The 23,049-nt window shown below is 39.0% G+C and overlaps 1 protein-coding gene across 2 annotated transcripts in view; it reads right to left on the bottom strand.

Annotated features, from left to right (window-relative positions):
* Positions 1-1,932: 1,932 nt before the first annotated feature.
* Positions 1,933-23,049, bottom strand: part of RAB10 (RAB10, member RAS oncogene family) — a 113,030-nt gene continuing 91,913 nt past the window's right edge. Inside the window, exons 4-6 of one of the 2 annotated variants that reach the window (XM_003411921.4) lie at positions 12,497-12,586; positions 11,782-11,883; positions 1,933-6,468 (exon numbers count right to left, since the gene is read on the bottom strand). In XM_003411921.4, the coding sequence (XP_003411969.1) occupies positions 6,385-6,468; positions 11,782-11,883; positions 12,497-12,586 (276 nt within the window). In that variant the 3' untranslated portion in view covers positions 1,933-6,384. The remainder of the gene's footprint in view (positions 6,469-11,781; positions 11,884-12,496; positions 12,587-23,049) is intronic. The other variant, XM_064295140.1, reaches the window with a different exon arrangement.

The raw sequence follows: 23,049 nt of genomic DNA, 5'->3' as shown, positions 1-23,049 counted from the left end.
CAAAGTATGACCTTGAGTATATCCCAACTGAATTTAGAGACCAACTCAAGAATAGATTTGATGTGTTGAACACTAATGACCGAAGACCAGACAAGTTGTGGAATGACATCAAGGACCTCATACGAGAAGAAACCAAGAGGTCATTAAAAAGACAGGAAAGAAAAGACCTAAAGGGATGTCAGAAGAGACTCTGAAACTTGCTCTTGAACATCGAGTACCTAAAGCAAAAAGAAGAAATGATGAAGTAAAAGAGCTGAACAGAATATTTCCAAGGGCTGCTCGAGAAGACAAAGTATTATGATGACATGTGCAGAGACCTGGAGATAGAAAACCAAAAGGGAAGAACACACTCAGCATTTCTCAAGCTGAAAAACCTGAAGAAAAAATTCAAGCCCCAAGCTGCCATGCTGAAGGATTCTATGGGGAAAGTACTAAATGACGCAGGAAACATCGAAAGATGATGGAAGGAATATACAGAGTCACTATACCAAAAAGAATTGGTTGACGTTCTACCATTTCAGGAGGTAACATATGATCAGGAACCAATGATCCTGAAGGAAGAAGTCCAAGCTGCACTGAAGGCATTGGTGAAAAACAAGGCTTCAGGAACTGACAGAATACCAATAGAGATGTTTCAACAAACAGATGTAGCACTGGAAGTGCTCACTCATCTATGCCAAGAAATTTGGAAAACAGCTACTTGGCCCACCAACTGGAAGAGATCCATATTTATGCCTATTCCAAAGAAAGGTTAATTCAATCAAATATGGAAATTATCAAACAATATCATTAATATCACATGTGAACAAAATTTTGCTTAAGATCATTCAAAAGTGGCTGCAGCAGTATATATATCAAAAGGGAACTGTCAGATATTCAAGCCAGATTTAGAAGAGGATGTGGAACCAGGGATATCATTGCTCATGTCAGATGGATCCCGGCTGAAAGCAGAGAATACCAGAAAGATGTTTACCCGTGTTTTATTGACTATGGAAAGGCATTCAACTGTGTGGACCATAACAAATTATGGATAACATTGTGGAGAAGGGGAATTTCAGAACACTTAATTGTGCTCATGAGGAATCTGTACATGGATCAAGAGGCAGTCGTTCAGACAGAACAAGGGAATACATTGTGGTTTCAAGTCAGGAAAGGTGTGCATCACGGTTGTATCCTTTTACCATACCTAATGAATCTGTATGCTCAGCAAATAGTCCGAGAAGCTGGACTACATGAAAAAGAACGGGGCATCAGGATTGGAGGAAGATTTATTAACAACCTGCGATAAGCAGATGACACAACCTTGCTTGCTGAAAGTGAAGAGGACTTGAAGCACTTACTGATGAAGATCAAAGACCACAGCCTTCAGTATGGATTATGCCTCAATATAAAGAAATCAAAACTCCTCACGACTGCACCAATAAGCAAGATCATGATAAATGGAGAAAAGATTGAGATTGTCAAGGATTTCATTTTACTTGGATCTGCAATCAACACCCACGGAAGCAGCAGTCAGTAAATCAAAAGACGCGTTGCATTGGGCTAATCTGCTGCAAAAGACCTCTTTAAAGTGTTGGAAAGCAAATACGTCACCTTGAGGACTAAGGTGTGCCTGATCCAAGCTATGGTGTTTTCAATCGCCTCATGCATGCGACAGGTGGACAATGAATAAGAAAGACCGAGGAAAAATTGATCCTTTTGAAATGTGGTGTTCGCAAAGAATATTGAATATACCATGGACTGCCAAGAGAAGTACAACCAGAGTGCTCCTTAGAAGCAAGGGCATTTTCTCACATATTCTGGACACGTTACCAGGAGGGATCAGTCCCTGTAGGACATCAAGCTTGATAAGTTAGAGGATCAGTGAAAAAGAGGAACGCCCTCAATGAGATGGACTGACACAGTGACTGCAGCAATGGGCTCAAGCATAGCAAGGATTGTGAGCATGGTGCAGGGCTGGGCAGTGTTGTTTTTTTTTTTTAATAATTTTTATTGTGCTTTTAAGTGGAAGTTTACAAATCAAGTCAGTCTCTCACACAAAAACCCATATACACCTTGCTACACACTCCCAATTACTCTCCCCCTAATGAGACAGCCTGCTCTCTCCCTCCTCTCTTTTCGTGTCCATTTCGCCAGCTTCTAACCCCCTCCACCCTCTCACTGTTTTGTTCTTTTGTGCACAGGGTTGCTGTGAGTCAGAACCAACTCGACGGCACCTAACAAGGTGAGGCTAAATGGCACCTAACAAGGTGAGGCTAAATGGTTACATTAACTAGGTAAGACTGCACCCCACCCTTCTATTTTTGTTTGCTGTGGCACATGTTTATCATGGCTATTATAACCAAACTCTAGAACCTAATCCTGAAAAAGTCATATGGTTAAGTGAAAACAGGATGAACACTGGTGTCAGGCCTGGTTTCAACAGCCAGCTCCACTAGCTTAAGCAAATTACTGAGACAGTGTATTTTGTAAAATGAGTTATTAATGCCTACTTCACTAGGTTGATGAGGACATAACACAAAGAACCTAGAACACCGCTGCAGCATCTAACAGCCTCATAAGAAAGTCTTTCCCCTTCACGTATCTCCCTTAACTTTAACCCCGCATTTCCCTCTGCTATCATTGTAGCCAGGTTTTTCCTCTTCCTCAAACTCGCTGCTCTCACCACTCTCAAGAGCCTATCATGACTCCCCATTGCCTATCACATTGTCCAGATTTCTGGTTTCTCACATCTGCCAAACTCAGTTCTAACTTGCTTCTGTAGTCCCTTCTTACAGTGCCCTCCTCTCTGCCCTGGACAACCAATCTACACACCTACAAACCAATTCATGTTCCTCCTCCCCAAAAAGCCAACCCAACTATTCCCACCAACTGGTCGTGCTCTTCTGTTAATACAGCACTTCAAATCTAGAACTCAGCTATCTGGCTTTTGTATATGCTTGTCGCGTGCCGCTGAGTCGATTCAGACTCATGGAGACCCTATAGGACAGAGCAGAACTTCCCCACGGGGTTTCTAAGGAGTGGCTGGTGGACCTGAACTGCCGATCTTTTGGTTAGCAGCCTGAGCTCTTAACTACTTCACCACCAGGGCTCTGAAAGCTCTGCATCGGTAGGGAGCCCTAGTGGTGCAGTGGTTTAGAGCTACAGCTGCCAACCAAAAGGTCAACCATTCAAATCCTCCAGCTGCTCCTTGGAAATCCTATGGAGTCACTGTGAGCTGAAATCAATGACAGCAATGGGTTTTTTGTATATGCTTACCTGGTATTACTTTTGCTTTCTAAACTAGATCTCATAAATTTAAGGGCAGAGGCGATGTCTGATTTTCCTATACCAATTTCAAGGGCAGATTCCTAGGCCCTGCTGTACATACACTATCAGAAATATATTGGGAGAGCGGGGACAGGGAATGAACCAGCAGGTAAGAAAATCTCTACATATCATCCTCCCAGCAGTGCTAATTTTACCAACAAATATTTATTGTCTGAAAAGGTCTTAATACCAGATTAATTTTTTTTCCCCAAGACTATAACGTCAAAGTTTTGGCTTATGGTTCACACAAAAAACTAGGAAACGCTTTAGCAACAGCCACTGCTAAAACCAGGCTTTGTCTTCCCTCTGGCGAACCTGCTGTGGTGCCCTGGGTCACCAGCTGGCTTCAGTTGAAGCTGGACTTCAGCACAACTCGGGTTTGACTAGGGCCTGGGCGTCTCTTATTTTGACACCAAGATGATTCTACCTTACTGTTCCAGAGATAATTTTTTTTTTTTAAATATTGTTTCTTACCAAAAATAATTTTTGAAAATGCTTTCCCAGTTTTCCACAGGCTAAGTAAGTTATTTCCTTTCTCTCTACTCCCCATATTTAGTTTGCTGCTTTGTGTTATTTACAGAAATAACCCAACTTCAACTCAATAAATGAAAACCAAACCACAGAGCTGGAAATCAAGTTTTGTTTTTATATGAACAGAAGTAGACCATCTAGAAATATTTCAGTTTATTTAAATTGTTAAGTAGAATATGAAACCGAATTTGTAGCTAGTACCAGAGAATGGACTTAACTGTTTGGTGTTTAATGATAACAGCTTCTACACAGGATCCCAAGAGACTTACAGAAAAAGGGCAAAGCCCTAATATTAAGCAAATAAAACTCAGGTTTCCAACAAATTATACAAAAATTGATTTATACTCCATTTCCCTTTTTTGATATTTAGAAAGTGCAGACTTAACAAAAGGTAGCCATATTCTTTCTATGTACAATGCCAATTATAGTTATGCAAACAAAACTGTCAGTCTGTTACTCAAAAATCCCAGTGTTTAGCTCTCAAACCTTAAGTCACTAAAATTTAACAAGGATTAAAGAGTTAAAAATAAAAAAAGCTACTACCACATTCCAGATAAAGGGAAGAAACAAATACATTAAAAGTTCATTTAACAACAATAGGTTTAACCTAAAAACTTGTTGAGAAGCTTAACATCATTTCAGTATTATTTTTAGTGGAAAATTCGAGATTATTTGGCAATGCTCCTTTTACTAGTAGTAAACAATGAGAAAGTCAAGTGAGGGAAAACCCTAAAAACCACCACCAGTGAGGCATATAAAATTGTTTTTAGGGCGCTATCTCAAAACTTCAGGGATTTTCACAGCAGATGTGTCCCTATGTTGTTTATGTGAGCCAAGAGGGCATTAAAATGCTCTCCACGCCACGGAAAGACTTTTCAATGGAAGCTGCTGTCTGAAACTCAGCCTCTGCTAGAAATGAATCATGCTATTCACAATTATTTCAAGAAAGGTGTCATGTTAGGATGCTAGCAACGCAGCAAACTTAGCTTAGCCTATCCTAATAAGTCATGAAGCAAAACTAGAAAAATGGAAGGAAAAAAGGACAGGGTTAGAGAAAGCTAATTTTTACATGAAAAGCCTTTTGCTGTCCTTTGTCCAAATCCATGGTAATACAACTTCCCAAAAGGATGTCAAGATAGGTCTTCAAATTAGTAATATTCTAAAGGATTTCTAAATCTTAAGGTAAAGACAACTCAACACTGAAAAACTGTTCTTCAGAGGCCAAATCTTAATACATTTGGCAAATATGTTAATAAATTTCACTCCTCCTTCCCCATCTTTTTTTTTTTTCCCCCCTCCTTTGAACAACCTTTACTGGGCTACCAAACTGCTAGAGGAGTTGCCAAAATGGAGATTACTCGGATTCAGATGGGAGAGACTCAGCCTAGGAAAGTGACCAGGCTACTCACCTAACAGAAAGACAAACCACAACACCCTCCAAACACTAGTGCATGCAGGTAACTCTTCCATTTCATAAACTCAATGGACAGACAGCAGGGGAACAAAGAGGGAGGAAGAAGAACTGCAGGAACAGCAAATGAAGGAATCTGGGGACAAGTTTTAGGGGAGAGAACAACTGAAGGGAAGCCACTACATAACTGACAGTTGATAGCAGGCAGTTAGAACTCATCTTTCAGTTTACTTAGCAAGTTAAATCAGTGCTTTTGTGTTAAATCTGATAAACCTACCAGTTTGCCCCCTTTCATTTTTAAATAATTCATACCATGGGTTGGGGAGAGAGGGAGAAGCAAAAAAGCAGCATGCAGGAGGGAGAGAAACAAAAAAGTGGCCAAGGAAAAGAAATGGTGGGCAGGAATAGTTTTAAATATCAAGGCCACTTAAAATGAGACCCAGCAAACCAAAGCTATCATTTCTGCATTATCCATTGTCCTCAATGAATTACTCTGAAAATTACAGTCAAGCAAACCACAAACATTTTACTGGTTTATGTTTGGGTGATATGTCTCCTGCACATGCTTCCACCAAAACAAAAAAAGAAAAACCAAAGAAGTTCCTTTCCACATAAGGCACAGGACAAAATTAACCCCATTTACATATTCAAGGCGAAATGAGCGTTTTCCTGGCTTTTGTTTGTTTCTTTCTTTCGCTATCACATGTCTATAGATTATAGGGACTCAAGCACATTATCCATGACAGAAAATTCCACTGTTGTACAAAATAAAATTGTTAATTCTAACTTTTATTCTTATACAATTTGCAGAATAGAGTTGAAATGATTGCTATAGGTTTAATGTTGATAAGAAGAACCAGACTATAATACAACTGAAATGCAGTGGTGAGCTTAGCAAGTACATTTAAAAATGAAGTCACAGACATGATTTTTCTACACATTTTTTTTGTTGCTGTTTGAAGGAAATTATAAAGTCAGCAAGCAGTCACAGATGAAAGAACAAATAAAATAGGTGGATTGGGTAGTTAAGATGAGGAACAAAAATATCTGTTTAGGGTTAAAAATGGACAGAGTGGTTTATTTTGCAGCAAGAGAAAACGGGGTGGTGGATGGCCAACTGATGAATACAACGCTCAGCAACATTTGCTCTTCCAGCCTGTCACGCCTCCTCCACTGCTGATATCTACATTTTCACTGTTGGGCTCTTTTACAGGGGTCTGGAACAAACACACAAGGAAAGTACCCGTAAAAAAAATGTTGCCATGGATAAATCAAGATTCAACAGTATTCTCATGAAATTTATGCAACGAAATGTAATTACAGTCACGTAACTTTTTTTTTCCCCCATGCAAAATAAAGATTTGGAAGTTTCCTTTTTGGTCTTCATTTTGCCTGTTTCTTCTAAGCTGTGAAATGTCTGGACGCCTCCTGGCATCCCTTTATAGTTCATGAAGTCTGCTCTGCCCCAACTTTTGAATACAGGCTTGTATCTCTTAGCCCTGACCTCTAAGTAATTTTAGTACTTGAACAGCATCATCACGCATATTAGCTTGACAATGTTGGCTCATGTTTAACTTTACATTAGAGAAACAAAGCAGGCCTTTTCAAGTTTAGTAAGTTGCCGTTTGAGACTGGAGTTTGTAATACTGTACCATAGCTTAAAAAAGGCAATCCCAATTATGACATACTAACATTTAACATGGGGGGGGGAGCAATATAATTTATGTTAAAAATGAATACAGAAAAAACCAAAAAGGTATACACCAAAATGTTAACAGTAACAACCCTTAGGTGGGTTTATGGGTGATTTTCATTTTGTGCATTGTATTATCCCAATGTTTTATCATGAATGGGTGCTGGGCTTTGTCAAATGCATTTTCTGCATCAACTGATAAGATCATGTGGGTTTTTTTATTTTATTTTTATTGTGCTTTAAGTCAAAGCTTACAAATCAAGTCAGTCTCTCACACATAAACTTACATACACCTTGCTATATACTCCTAGTTGCTCTCCCCCTAATGAGACAACACATGCCTTCTCTCCACCCTCTATTTCCATGTCCATTCAGCAGCTTCTGACCCCCTCTGCCTCCTCATCTCCCCTTCAGACAGGAGCTGCCCACATAGTCTCATGTGTCTACTTGATCCGAGAAGCTCACTCCTTGCCAGTATCATTTTCTACCTTATAGTCCAGTCCAATCCCTGTCTGAAGAATTGGCTTTGGGAATGGTTACCGTCTTGGGGCAACAGAAGGTCTGGGGACCATGACCTCCGGGGTACTTCTAGTCTCTGTCTTTTTACGAGAATTTGAGGTCTGTAATTTTCTTTTTTGTGGCATCTTTACTTGGTTTTGGTATCAGGGTTATGCTGGCTTCATAGAAGGAGTCTGGGAATATTCCATCCTTTTCTATGCTTTGAAATACCTTTAGTAGCACTGGTGTTAACTCTTCTCTGAAAGTTTGGTAGAATTCTCCAGTGAAGACATCAGGGCCAGAACTTTTTTTGCTGGGAGTTTTTTAATTGCCTCTTCAATCTCATCTTTTGTTATAGGTTTATTTAGTTTTCTACCCCGGTTTGCGTTAGATTATCCCAACATTCCAAATATTACTTTTAAAATTAGAATACACTATTTTAAATAGGCAGCCTCACAGTATATGTATAAAAGCAGTATTTTTTAGTGGTAGTTTACATAAAGTACACAAATTTTAAGTATATACATCTTGATGGCTTTTTAGTACATACTCTGAAACTACCCCATCAAGATACAGAACATTATCAATACCCCAGAAGGCTCCCTCATGGCTCTTACCAGTCAATACTACTCTCTCCAAGGTAACCAGTATTTTAATTTCTATTACCACAAATTACTTTTTTTCCGTTCTTGACTTTAAGATACATGGAACCATATTTTATGTATTCCTGTGTGTCTGAGTTCTTTTGCTCCAAATCAATCTCTGAGATTTATTTGTTCTACTATGTGTAACAGTAGTTCACCAAAATGGAATTTAAAAATGGAAGATGTAACTGGGAACATGCTCCTTCATGAGCAGCCCACAGAAAAAAACAGTTAACCCCCTGTGTGCAGAGCAGAATTGCTCCATATGGTTTTAAAGGGTGTGGCCTTTCCAACACAGACGGCCAGGCTGGGCTTCCAAGGCGTCTCGGGATGGGTTCGAACTTTCTGCTATTGCTTAACCACTTGGGCAGCCCAGGGACTTCGCTTAACTCATAATGCGGTACAATTTCTACCTGCCCTTTGAGTTCACCTACTTACTCTCACGGCCTCGTGGGATTCTTCTCCTCCCTGTATGTTAAAGCTGCAAGTTATACCTTAAAAGGCCTTTGTGGGCTTTCTTGAACTGACTTTGCTACCTGATACAGATGTTTGAGAAAAAATACGCAGAAGAAGAGAAAGAGGTATCTCAGCACCTAACCCACAGGAAAAGAACATGGTTGTATAAGAAATACTCTTTCCCTGGGAACATCCAGGTGTGGGCCAGCTGTTAAACATATGGTAGTGCTTGCAAGTAGGGGGGTGCCTATATTTGTTCATTCAACACCTCAGTCACAGCCCATCTTTTTACAATTTAACTTAGGTCCTTCAAACAGACACTCTAAAAAGGCAAATATTTGTTGCAGAGCAAAGTATTTTAGACACAAAGTATTAATCAATTTATTAAACAGAACTTTAAGCTGCCTCCCAGCTAGTAAAGAGAAAAAGGCCACTGAAAAAGAAATGCTAAAGTGATTCTTATACATGCAAAAACATGCCCAACATCTCACTCTAAAGAGAACTGAAAATTAAATCTACGTTTTCTAAACTGTCAGACTGGCAAAGACCTGAAAGTCTTGTCATCCACTGTGTTGGCTGGGGTGTGAGTAAAAATACGCTTTCAAACACTGTAGCGGGAGTACGTATTGGTATAACCACCATGACAGAATCTGACAGCAACTATCAGAATTCCACAAGTACATATATGCTCTTTGGGCACTTTGGGAATCTGTCCTTCAAATATACTTGCACATGTGCAAAATGATTTAAATGTTAAGATTATTCACTACAACAGTTTATAAGACTATAAGATTGAAAATCACCTGTTATGGATTGAATTGTGTCCCCCCAAAATATGTGTTGTAAATTCTAACCTCTATGCCTGTGGTTATAATCCCACTTCAGAATGGGTTGTCCTTGTTATGTTAATAAGGCAGGATTGGTATAGAGTATGTTTTGAGTCAGTCTCTTTTGAAATATAAGAGAGATTAAAACAAGCAAGCCAGCAACAGAGATGGAGGGAAGAGAGACGACAAGCCACATGAAGTTTGCCCAGGAGCAGAGGCTCAGGAGAGACAGGGACCTTCCTCCAGAGCCGACAGAGAAAGCCTTTCCCTAGAGCTGACACCCTGAATTCGGACTTCTAGCCTTCTAAACTGTGAGAAAATATATCTGTTTGTTAAAGCCAGCCACTTGTGGTATTTCTGTTATAGCAGCATTAGATAACTAAGACATCACCTGAATGTCCCTCATTAGGAGACTTGTTCAATTATGATATATCCATTCAAAGGAATAGTAATTATTCAAAAAGTAGAAGTACTTTATATTAAGTGAAAAAAAGTAAGATGCCAAACAGTATGTAGTATTTTACCTTATCTGTAAAAAAAAAAAAAAAAAATAGGGGGAGGTGGGAATAAGAATGTATGTTCGTATTTACTCACAAGGCTACCTATGAAGAAGGGATGAGAACTTGGTAACTGAGGGCACTGGGGGAATAAATGGCAGATTTCTCTCTACTTTTATTTTGAATGTTTGAACCATGTGAATGAATTACCTATTCAAATAATCGAGTTAAAAATGTCTGAAATTGCTTGCATTCTGAAGTTAGTTTTTCTTACAGTCAACTCAAGTGAGAAAGCAAGGCACAAGAAAATGCTAGTCAGAAATCACTACCTGTATTTCACAATGCGGTGGCCCTGGTGGCACGGTGGTTAAGAGCTCGGCTGCTAACCAAAAGGTCGGAGTCTAAATTCACCAGCAGCTCCTTGGAAACCCTGCAGGGGAGTTCTATTCTGTCTTATAGGGTCACTATGAGTCAGAATTGACTCAATGGCAACAAGTTTGGTTTAATATAAGATGAAGGAGCCCTGGTGGTACAGTGGTTAAGCACTCAGCTGCTAACTGAAAGGTTGGTGGTTCGAACCCACCAGCAGCTTCTCAGGAGAAAGTTGTAGCAGTATTCTTCTGTAAATTATTACAGCCTTGGAAATCTATGGAGCAGCTCTACTCTGTCCTGTAAGGTAGCTCTGAGTCAAAACTGACTCAATGTCAATGGGTTTCAATTTTTTGGGGGGGGGGCTGGGGGGAGCAGTTTAATGTAAGGCAAGTTTACATTTGACATTTTAATTCATAGCGAACTCGTAACTTTGCCACATGCAAACTCACACCTTTGTCACGTCTGTGTATGTTTGCATGCAGGCATGTGTGCTTGTGTATATATGTGTGCACGTGTGGTATCATGTACAATTCTTAAAACATGAGATCACACCACACATATCATACCCTAAGCTGCTTTTTTCACTCATTACGTTACAGATATCCTTCATATTTATTTAATTGCTCTCAGCCTCTCTCATTCTCTCCAATTAAATTCAATTTTTGATCTGAATGGATTCTCATGGAAAACTTAATCTCCTAAAGCAGCATTTTCCAAAACATGATATACAGGAGGCCGACACACACAACTTTAGTTTTACAGTCACTTTGAACAGTAGTGACTGATGATATTTTTTAGTTTTGGACAATCAATTATAGCTAATACCTATATTTCACTCTAAAAAATTAAGTTCCTTGGTTTTAATAATTTTATTCCAGGATTTAATTTATGTCAATGTAAATATGAAAAAATTTTTTTCTTTTTTAAATATCAAACTCGATTTCTTATAATTGGCTCAAAAATTTCACTAGATTTATATTTGATATACCACCTCTACCAAAGCTTATGTTCTATAGATATATACCTTTTTTTGATCTGTGGGCTGGATCTTGAAGAAATACTGTTATTTCAAATATAAAAACAGGAAAGTTGCCAGAAGCAATGAAAATTTCTCCTAACCAATGTTCACTTCTTCTTTAGCATTTGTGTTAGTTTCTCTGTATTTATTTACATTCAAAATATACAACCGATTAAACAAAGAATTAAGGACACATTACCAAATTTGGATTCTATCTAATCATTTGAGGTGAAGTATGAAAATCAGGACCAGATGAAAAGCCTGAAAAACGAGTGTGAAACTGTGGACTAGACAGTGAGTGTGAGAGCAGAGAATACTAGTTACTACCACTAACTAGATCCTTCAGATTTCAAGATGGACCTAATCTCTCCCAGTGCCTCACTTCACTTTGGATAATTAGATATGGATAACATTACTGAACTTTTGGCAACAATACTACCCAAACATAATTTCTGTATGTAAGTCTAGTACTTTGGAAGAGACTTAATGTTCAACTAAGCCACTCAGATACTTATAGGAACTTACCTTTCGAAGGATATCTTCCGCTAATGTGAGGAACGCCTTTTCAATGTTTATATTTGCTTTTGCACTAGTCTCAAAAAATCTAATACCGTGCTCCCTTGCAATCTAAAACAGAAGCAAATTATCATAAAATTATCAAGTATGGGTTGCCAACCGACAGCATCTCAGAGGAAATACTATTATTCTAAAGACAAGTCTCAACTAGATTACATGAAACAGATTGTTTCAGTGGGCTAAGATTACAGAGCTCTTTAAAAAAAAAAAAGGCAATCAAAATAAGCCACACCGAGTTTATTTTAGGTATTCTAAATCAGATATTTTACTCTGTGGGCAAGCATAAAAGAAGCTCAAAGTGACTTAAGCTATCTCTAATCATTTCTTCTTATCCCATGTTCCTGACTGCCAAATTTGGAAGCATACTAATTGAAACATTTCTTTAAAATCTTAAGTTGAAAAATTGAGAATACTGATTTGCATTTTTCCCTCTTTGTAGTTTACATAAGGCTAAAATACTACTGGCATAGATTTGATTCCCCACAGCTACTAAATGTGCACTGAAAAATTCACTCAAATGATAAACTGTGCGTTCCAGCAAGCACACAAAAAAACATGTCAACAGCTCAGCACGCCCCATCATTGCCACCGTAAAAGCCATCAAAACGACTACCATCTTTCGAAAGAAAGGGCAGCGCAGCAGTTTCACATAGTAGCTTCTCACCTGTTCTCCTTTGCCTTTAGGTACAACTCTTTTATCGTCCATATCACACTTGTTTCCTAGTAACATTCTTTCCACGTCTTCATTGGCATGCTGAAATGGAATAAAATTGTACTTTTACATACTTCCGTGAATTACAGTTTAATATTCTCTAAAAATAATTCTCAGTTTAGGGTATCATTTCTATAGTCTACAAGTTTTAAGGCAGCCACCCTGAAATCACTCCATGCTAAAACTCTACCCAAATTCCTATATTACCTAGGAAAAGAAGCACAATTAATTAAGACATATCCCTCAGTTATTATTTTTCCCCTACAGGCAGGAGGCTGTCTAGTTTCTACGTATGTTCTCACCAAAAGAGATCTGAAACTGTAATACCTTATGTATAACCTATATCCAAACCGGGTTATGGTTTTAGATAATGTGTATCCTTGAAAAGCTTAGCTAAAATCTTTAGAGACCTTCAAGTCTCAAACCGCTTGGGCACAAGAAGATGATCCCACAGAGAAAAATCAGTTAAAAACCAAATGGCTGCCGTTAAGTCACTCCATTTCCTACAGCTGCGAGACAGAAAATCTAGGAAAATTAAAAAACGTGTTCTCGGTCTAAAAAAAATCAAGCTTGAGAAGGGGAAAAAAAGGTGTGAGTAGGGAGGGTACTTCTTCATGCTGGGGGAGATACCCTTATTAGAATCACAAGCTTAAGGAAGAGAAGAAATTATACAAAACATTATAAGGAAACTTCCCACTTACAGAAGTTCTGTGCTCTTACCTGAACTTAAAAAAAACCAGCTGCCATAGACTCCAACTTATGGTGACCCCCTGTGTGGCAGAGCAGGACTGTGTTCCACAGAATTTTCTTTTCTTTTTTTTACAGCTTATTTTGTTGCTGCTGTTGTTGAGAATATACAATCCATAGGGCTTTTGATCCTTGATTTTTTGGAAACAGATCACTGGGCCTTTCTTCCAAGCTGCCTCTGGGTGAATGTGAACCTCCAACTTTTTGGTTAGCAGCTGAGCGCAGTAACCATTTGCACCAGCCAGGTGCTCACTCCTACCTGAATTTAGTGCCTCCTGACTTGTTACTGCCTAAACAAAGGCAACCTGGCAAATATTCAATAATAATCAGCCACACACCAGGTACTCCTCATACTCTGCCATGTGCTAAGAGTCAATAAGAGGCATTCTTAACTTGGAATCTAGGGATGGGCTTCAGAGGCCATCAAGGATTCCCAGCAACCACATACAAAATTTTGTGGGTTATGTGAATAAGTACATTTTTCTGGGAAGATTCTAAATTCTCAAAGGGGTCCACAACCAAAAAACCAGAATCACTGCCCACAAAGGCCCCCAGACACTAATTGGAAAAATTATCACAGTCATCTGAAATAATCTACCAATACCTTGATCACTATCAGACAATGCACACTGCCAGAGATACTAACAAGAGTCTCCACTGAGACAGAAGACAATTTATCTAAGTCCTAAGCTTTAAGGGCCATTTATTCTTTTAACAAGGAGCCCTGGTGGCACAGTGGTTAAGAGCTCAGCTGCTAACCAAGAGGTCGGCAGTTTAATCCACCAGCCACTCCTCGGAAACCCTATGGGGCAGTTCTAATCTGTCCTACAGAATCACTATGAGTTGGAACTGACTCAATGGTACCTAAAAAGGACATTCTTCTAACAAAGGATACTTACAAGTTAAGGGATAAGCAGGCCAGTGAAAGAAGGCCAATAAATAAGTGATTGATACGGCAGAAAAAAAGGTAAAATTACCTTAGATGTAAATTTAAAAGCGTTAGGTATTTTGAGCCCAGTGAAAAAATAGTCATTAAGCTTTAGCAATATGATTACCAATTTACAACCCTGCAGCCGCACGCCCACATACGTTATTCTGGGGCTACTGAGGCTGCAACAATGGGCTCAAACATTGCAACAACTGTGAGCATGCCTCAGGACCAGGCACTGTTCCGATCTGTTGTACACAGTGTTGCTATGAGGCAGAACTGACTTGACTGGCACCTAACGACAAGGGGGAATGGGTAAAATTCCTTACGCATTTATGGAATTTTAGAACAGAAATATGGCTCTAGCTGAAATACAGATTGAAAAGTAAGCCAGAAGAAGTCAGACCACAGAGCTCTGAACTCCCTTCTGAAATTCTGCGTCAGGTGCTCGTAGGGCAGCACCGTGTGACGAGGTGGCAGCCGCATCCTGAGTGCACTCTGGTGTTTCCCTCGGGCCCTGCACAGAGAACATCAACTGGACTGTGCCCTGTCTACCAAGATAAACTTTCCCCTTACTCAGCCTGGGCTTCCTGCTGGGTTTTAGGAGCCTTTTTAGGCTTGTACCAGCCATGATGACAGCAGGCCCCAATATCATTAAAACATCAGAAAGGCTTTTTCTGTCTCCAGTGTTCCTTTCTCTTTAGAATTAGGAAGTAGCCCTTTCCTCTGAGGGGCAGATCTGGAACTGAATCTGGCCTGCCTCGGTCCGTGTCAGCGCACGGTGAGCCCCATATTACACAGCGGACGGCTCCACAGAGTTTTATTACCCAGTCTTTCTGCTCTGGTACCACTGGGCAGGTTCGACCCGCCAAACCTTAGGCTGGCAATCGAGCGCAGACTGTGTCACCTAGCGAACTTACTTAATCTGGCTCCTCATCTGTGTAGGACTCAACTGTCCTTAAAAGGTCTCAGATACAGAAATGACAGACTTATATACTATTACCAAGGAAGTGATATTGTTTCTCTGTTCACTAATAACACATCCCTATTAGGAACTTCTGAGTTATTATTTTCTTGGCTTAGATTATTATTACAGTAAAACCTGCAAAAGCTGGAACCTGTGTAAGGCAGAAGCCTATCGGAGAAGAAAAACTCAAGTATTTTCCAATAAAAGGAGAGAGAGAGAAAAGTGGTAAGGTTTCATCCTGTCAAAGGTGGAAAGCTTGTGAGAGCTGGAGAAACAAGGTGGTCCGGTCGAGTTCCTGCTCTCACAGGTTTGACTGTACTTTTCTAACTATGCGCTGCTCCCCCCCCACCCCCCCGCCGTGGTACAAACAGTTAACGAAGCTAAATGAAAGGCTGAAGGTTAGAGTCTACCCAGAGATGTCTTGAAAGAAAGGCCTGATGATCTACTGGGGAAAAAAAAAAAAAAAAACCCAGCCACTGAAAGCCGCTAAGAACACAGTTCTCCTCTGATACACGACTTGAGTCAACTTGACAGCAACTGGTTTCTTGTTTTGTTTTTTGTACATGGTGTCAAAGAGGTACTACTAAGGGTAAGAAAGGACTTGAGAAATAGCTAGGATACACTCCTTTGAAAAACAAACGCACAAAAAAGGTCAAAACAGTATTTAACAAATCTTGACAGCCAAGATCATCCTTACAGAGCAATGCTGACAATAAAAATCAAGCAAGATGAGGTGAAAGTAGGCCTCACTGACAAACTGTTGTTACGGGCCATTGAGTCAGTTCCGACTCATAGCGACCCTATGTACAACAGAACAAAAACTGCCCAGGCCTGTGCCATCCTCACAATTGTTGCTGTGTTTCAGCCCACTGTTGCAGCCACTGTGTCAATCCACGCCGTTGAGGGTCTTCCTCTTTTTCACTGACTCTCTACCAAGCATGATGGCCTTCCGCAGGGACTGGTCCCTCCTCACTGTCGAACTAGGAGACCACTAAAACAGCATTCAGACGTACAGAGTTTCTCACATTTTCTTATGCATATTTATATCTTTTCATTCAGATTCACAGAACCTGTGTTTACAACCATATCAGGCAAAAGCACACTAAGAAAGGTAGGTAAGTACTCCACAAAGACATGTCAGTGAAGAGACATGTTTATGCAAAAGAACACACATCTCTATCCATATAAAACTACACACTTGGAGTGTAACTTGCTAAAAAAGTGACAAATATCCCAAGGTATTAATATAGAGAAATGAGTTAAAATTAGAGTTTCTAAATGGGAGTATGTAGTAAGGTGTATATAAGCTTATATGTGACAGACTGACTTGATTTGTAAACTTTCACTTAAAGCACAATAAAAATTATTTAAAAAAAGAGTTTCTCAGCTTCAGGACCCTTAACATTTGGCCTGGGTAAGTCTGTGGTGGGTGGCCATCCCATGTGTTGTGGGATGTTTAGCAGCATCCCTGACTTCTACACACTGGATGCCATCCCTCTTCTCCCTCAGTTGGGACAACCAAGAAAAACCTCCAGACACTGCAAAATTGCTAAATGTCCACTGGGAGATAAAATCACTCCCAGGTGAGAACCACTGATTCAGAAGAAGACTTGTCATCATTTGGTCAAATGAGAGACTCCAAGTAACTGAAAAGTCTCAGTAATTAGCTGTGAAACAATCAGAAACCAAGGTATATTTCACAAACATGAGCCTCAAAGCTGTTTTAATATACAAATAGTAACAAAAGCCTGTTACAAAAAAAATCATTAAGTTGTAAAAATGGGAGCTAACAGACACCTTATTGTTTTACAGAACCTACGACTTAGGTAAGTTTACTAAGACTTGTCTAAAACTAAGGTCATAAAATCTTTGATCTGAAGTGCCTTTCTCTGAATATCCCCATAGCCAGGTAGCAGTGTTTCCTGAATCACCAAAAGTAATTCATGATATTTGATCTGCCTTAAATTTAAATCCATCATTCTCTTTCCACCAGCCCCATCCTCATGTATCTTCTACTCATCTCCTTCAGGTCTCGGCTTAAACGGCATTCCCCTCACTTCCCAGGCTCCATGAGGTACATTTTCTTATACACTAACAAAGTATTCTATACTTCTTGCCCTTTACTCAGTAGGGGATCATTTATATTGTCATGCTACATCCCTGGCCTCTAAGGAAGTGCCAACATAGAGTAGGAGATCCATAACTATTTGGTTGACTAATTGTTTTTTAAAAATTACCTCCATGACTCACACCTTATAGTAACCATAGGTGTAGGCAGCAGTACAAAAGTCTTGAGTTTTATAGTCTCGGGTCTTTGTTTTCTGTATCATTTTATAATTCATGTAATCTGAGCAACATGGGGCTGGTTGCTCTCCCCAGGCCCCCAACACACATGTGTGCACTCATTCAAGAATGTGGGCTGAAAAATAATACTATGCGTCTTCAGTGGTTTTAATAAAACTGAGTCCTTCCAACTATTACTCAGTGGAATAACTACTCATGAATGGGTTATTACTGAGCTCTCTGGCTTTCATTAGGATATTTTCTAATCTGTAAAGGGCACAGCAAAAATCCATTTTTAGCAGCACTAAGTTTAACCCTTGTAAGTCACAGACACCCCCTTCCCCTGCCGCAGGCAAAATCATACTTGGAACTCTAATACATAAAACAAACAAAAGAAGGTGGCTTATTAAAGAGAAGGTGGGGGAAATCAAAGCCCTGCCCTGTCTGTTCAGTCTTAGCCTTATCACGAAGGAAGACTCCTGGAGGATCTTTAAAAAAAACCAAAACCAAACCCACCACCGTTGAATCGATTCTGACTCATAGCCACACCATAGGACAGAGCAGAACTGCCCCACAGAGTTTTCAAAGACCACCTGGCAGATTCGAACTGCTGATCTTTTGGTTAGTGGCCGTAGTACTTAACCACTACGCCACCAGGGTTTCCAGAGGATCTTTAAGGAACCCTAACCGCTGCAGGCAACTGAGAAAACCTTTCATCCAAGGCAGTGGTTCTCAAACGTTTATGTACATATTAATCACCTGGACATCTACCTTGTCAAAGTACAAATTCTCATTCAAATAGGTCTAGAGTGGGGTTCCAGGTTCTTATTTCTAATAAACTCCCCAAAAATGCTGATGCTGCTAAGTCTACCAATCTCTTTGGGGAGCAAGGATCTAGGTCACAGACCTCATTGAAAGAGCACCTTTATTTAGACTCGGTCCTTTGTTCTAACATATGTGTACACACGTTATTTGAAACAAGCTAAAGGTAAATGACAGGATGGCATATATCTTCCACAGGCTTTTAAACACTTTTTTCACCGGACCATTCAAATATAATAATTTACAATATACTCATAAACTTGTGAAAAAAAAAACCCTACTCCACTGTGAATTAATTTTACGTTGACCAGGGGACTGTGGAGCGCGTTACTCCTACCATTCCTTTGGCCACTTTATTGCACTTTTATCAGAAGGAAGTGCAAGAAGTAAAGCTGTTTAAAATAAAACAGTAATTCAAAAAAACTTATTTCATGAAATCTTAACAAACAAGATGTGAAAATACCTTAAGGTATTTGGTTTGGAAATCAACCTTATCCATGACACCATCACAGGTGAATCAAGATTCCCTGACATGATGAAAAACCGAAACTGTTTTGGTCCTATGAGCACTGTGGGTCTCCTATGCAATCATATTTATTACTGCCCTGTAAGGCATTAAAGATGAGGAAATTAAGGTTTAGAGCTATGGTTCTCAAACTTTTGTGAGCATCAGAATTACCCAGAGAGTTTCTTAAAACACATTGCTGGGCCCCACCTAATTCAGAAGGTCTGGGGCAGGGCCTGAGAATTTGCATTTCTCAAATTCCCAAGTGATGATGCTACTGCAGACTGGTTTAGAGCAATGTCTTTCAAAGTGTAATGAGTAAAACTGTGATTCCCAAGATTTATTCCTCATACAAAGTCTCATGGTGAAACATGTAACCAAATTTGGCAAAAACTACTATAACTTCTTTCTTAAACATTCACCACACACTAGAGCATATGGAAGGCTCGAAAGCCCCCACAATAAAGAGATCTGTGTAACTTATTTGTCCATAGAACCCTTTATGCCAAATACTACTACATTGTAGAACACACTTTAGAAAAAAGAGAATTAAGAGAACAAGCAAGATAACACTACTAAAAAACAGCACGACTGGGATTCTAACTTAGCTACTGTGGCTTCTCACCTCTTTCCATTATTCCAAAGCAAAGAAAACTTGTACTTGTCTCCTTTTGCTGAAGAAGTAATTGTAATGCAAGGTATTAAACCTCAATTCAGATTTTTTTGATTTTTTAAATATTTATTGTGCTTTAAGTAAAAGTTTACAAATCAACTCAGTCTCTCATACAAAAACCTATACACACCCTGCTATGTACTCCTAGCTGCTCTCCCCCAAATGACATAGCACACTCCTCTCCACCCTGTATTCCCCGTGTCCATTCAATCAGCTCCTGTCCCACCTCTGCCTTCTCACCTCATCTCCAGACAGGAGCTGCTCACACAGTCTCATATGCCTATTTGAGCCAAGAAGCTCTCTCCTTACCAGTATCATTTTATGTCTTATAGTCCAGCCCAATCCCTGTCTGAAGAGTTGGCTTCAGGAATGGTTCCAGTCTTTGGGTAACAGAGGGTCCAGGGACCAGGACCTCTGGGGTCCCTCCAGTCTGAGTCAGACCATTAAGTCTGGTCTTTTTATGAGATCGATTCAGATTTTTAAAATAACAGCTTTGTTGAGATATAATTCACATACCATAAATTCACTCTTGTAAAATATACAATTCAGTGGCTTTTTTTAATATTCAGAAGGCTGTGCAACCACTATCACTAATTTCAGAATATTTTCATCATGCTCCCCAAAAACTCATACCCATTAGCAGTCATCCCCCTTTCCCCCCACCTATGCTCCCAGCCCTAACCCTAGGCAACTATTACTCTACTTTCAGTCTCTATGCACTTGCCTACTATGGATGTTTCATATAAAGGGAACCATAGAATGCATAGTCTTTTGTGTCTGGTTTCTTTCATAACGTTTTCGAGATCTGTCCAAGTTGTGGCATGGATTAGTACTTCATTCCTTTTTATTGCTGAGTAATATCCCATTGTATGGATATACCACATTACATTTATCCACCCATCAGTTGATGGATATCTGGGTTGTTTCCACTTTTTTGGCTATTACGAATAAATGCTACTATGAACATTCATTTACAAGTTTTTGAGTGGACTTTTTTTTTTTTTGGTATATACCAGGAGTGGAACTGTTGGGTCATACAGGAACTGCCTCTATGTTTAACCTTTTGAGAAACTGCCAGACTGTTTCCCAAAGCAGCATAATCAGTTTAATTACCACCACCGGCACTGTTTGAGAGTTTCAATTTCTCCACATCTTCACCAATATGTTATTGTCCACTTTTTTTGTTGTTCTTTTTATTTCTGTGGCCTATCTTTTTTATTATATCCATTCTGGTACGTATGAAGTCGTTTCTCACGGTGCCTCTGTCTTTCCCTAATGACTAGTGATGATGAGAATTTCTTCATGTGCTTACTAGTCATTTGTATGCCCTTTTTTTGAGAAATGTCTATTCAGATCTTTTGCCAAATTTTTAATTGGATTATGTCTTTTTATTGCTGAGTTGTAGGAATTATTTGTATATTTTACATATCCAAGTTCCTATTAGATATATGATTTACTAATATTTTCTTCTACTCTGCGAGTTGTTTTTTCATTTTCTTGATGGTGTCCTTTGAAGCACAAAAGTTCTTGATTTTGATGGAGTAATTTATCTATTTTTTTCTTTCTTGTGTTTTGGTGTCATAACTAAGAAAAAAGATTTACTCCTAGAGTTTCTTCTAAAAGTTTTATAGTTTTAGCTCTTAAGTTTTTGGGTCTGATCCATTTTCAATTAATTTTTGTATATGGTATGAGGTAGGGTTCCAACTTTATTCTTTTGCACGGGGATATCCAAGTTGTCCCAGAACCATTTGTTGAAAAGACTAGTCTTTCACCTTGAATTGTCCTGGCACCCTTATTAAAAGCCAACTGACCAAAAGTGTAAGGGTTAATTTCTGGATTCTCAATTCTACTTCACTGGTGTATGAATGCCAGTATCACACCGTCTCATTTACTATGGCTTTGTAGTTGAGTGTTAAAATTGGGATATGTCAGTCCTCCAACTCTTATTTTTTCAACATTGTATTGACTATTCTGGGTCCTCTACATTCCCATATGAATTTTAGGATCAGCTTGTCAATTTCTGCAAAAACAAAAACAAAAACAAAAGCAGCTGGGATTTTAATAGGGGTTGTGTTAAATCTATAGATTGCTTTGGGTAGTACTGTCAGCTTAATAATATTAAGTCTTCCAATTCATGAACATGGGATGTCTTTCCAATTATGCAGGTCTTCTTTAATTTCTTTCAATGATCTTTTGTGGTTTTCAGTACACAAAGTCTTACATCGTTTTGTTAAATTTATTCCTAAGTATTTTATTCTTTTTGATGCTATTGTAAATGAAACTGTTTTCTTAATTCCATTTGCAGGTTGTTCATTGCTAGCGTATAGAAATAGAACTGATGTTTGTATATTGATCTTGTTTCCTGCAACCTCACTGAACTCATTTATTACTTCTGATAGGGTGTGTGTGTGTGTGTGTGAACTCATTAGGCTTTCCTATATACAAGATCACATCATCGGCAAACTGAAATAGTTTTAACTTTCCAATCTAGATGCCTTTTTCTCCCTTGCCTAATTGTCCCAGCTAGAACTTCCAGTACAACGTTGACTAGAAGTGGACAGAGCAGACATCTTGTCATGTCCCTGATCTCAGAGGACATGTTTTCAGTTTTTCACTATTAAATGTGATTTTAGTTGTGGGATTTTTGTAGATTTTCATTATCAGGTTGAGGAAGTTCCCTTCTATTCCTAGTTTGTTGAATGTTCTTATCATGAAAAGGTACTGGATTTTGTCAAATGCTTTTCCTACGTCTATTGAGACGATCATGTGGCTTTTATCCTTCATTCTATTAATATAGTGTATTATATTGTTGATTTCATACGTTTAAGCACCCTTGCATTTTCTGGGACAAATCCCACCTGGACATGGTATACAGTCCTTTTTATATGTTATTTCTTTTTTATATATTCAGTTTCATTTGGTTAAAGTTTTATCTAACAAAATGAATATTAGGTAAAGCCAACCCCATATGTCAGGAAAAAAGTATCTCAGTTGGTGCTGGGAAACTTAAGCCATCCAGACTACCAAATAAAGTGAACTAGTTTCTGAATAAACAGTTCTTATTAAGCATGCTGTCTGGCCAATCTATAAAATAAAGGCTAAGGAAATTCAAAACAGAGGCCTCCCCCTGCCCACCCAAGATCTGTGTATCTTTAATCATTAAAAAATAAAAACATACTCCCCCCTGAAGATTTATCACAGCAATGAACCCTCAGGATTGCTCCAATTAAAGACATTATTCTTGGATCTAATACGGGCTTAAGACTCAGTCTTTATGTATGCAGTCAAAACCTGCTTTAAATAGCTGTTCTTAATTTCAAAGCCTAGAAGGCAGCAATAAGGCATGAAAAATAATTTCAACAAGAAGCCACCTATGCTGAAGCACAGAGAGACATGCTGTGACACACAACTTTGCCTTATGAAAACTAACATCTTCACATGCAATGATATGGCACAATTTTTCTTGGTTAGATTTTTACCTTATTAGTACATTTATCTTTCAAAATGTCTAGAATACCACATTTCTACAACTAAAAAAATAAGTTTTGAAGCTACCATGAAAAAATTTTATTTATTCAAT

The sequence above is a fragment of the Loxodonta africana genome, chromosome 12, assembly GCF_030014295.1.
Source record: "Loxodonta africana isolate mLoxAfr1 chromosome 12, mLoxAfr1.hap2, whole genome shotgun sequence".
Taxonomy (NCBI): Eukaryota; Metazoa; Chordata; class Mammalia; order Proboscidea; family Elephantidae; genus Loxodonta; species Loxodonta africana.
Note: the sequence above shows the minus strand (reverse complement) of the source record. Positions and strands in the feature narration are given on the sequence as shown.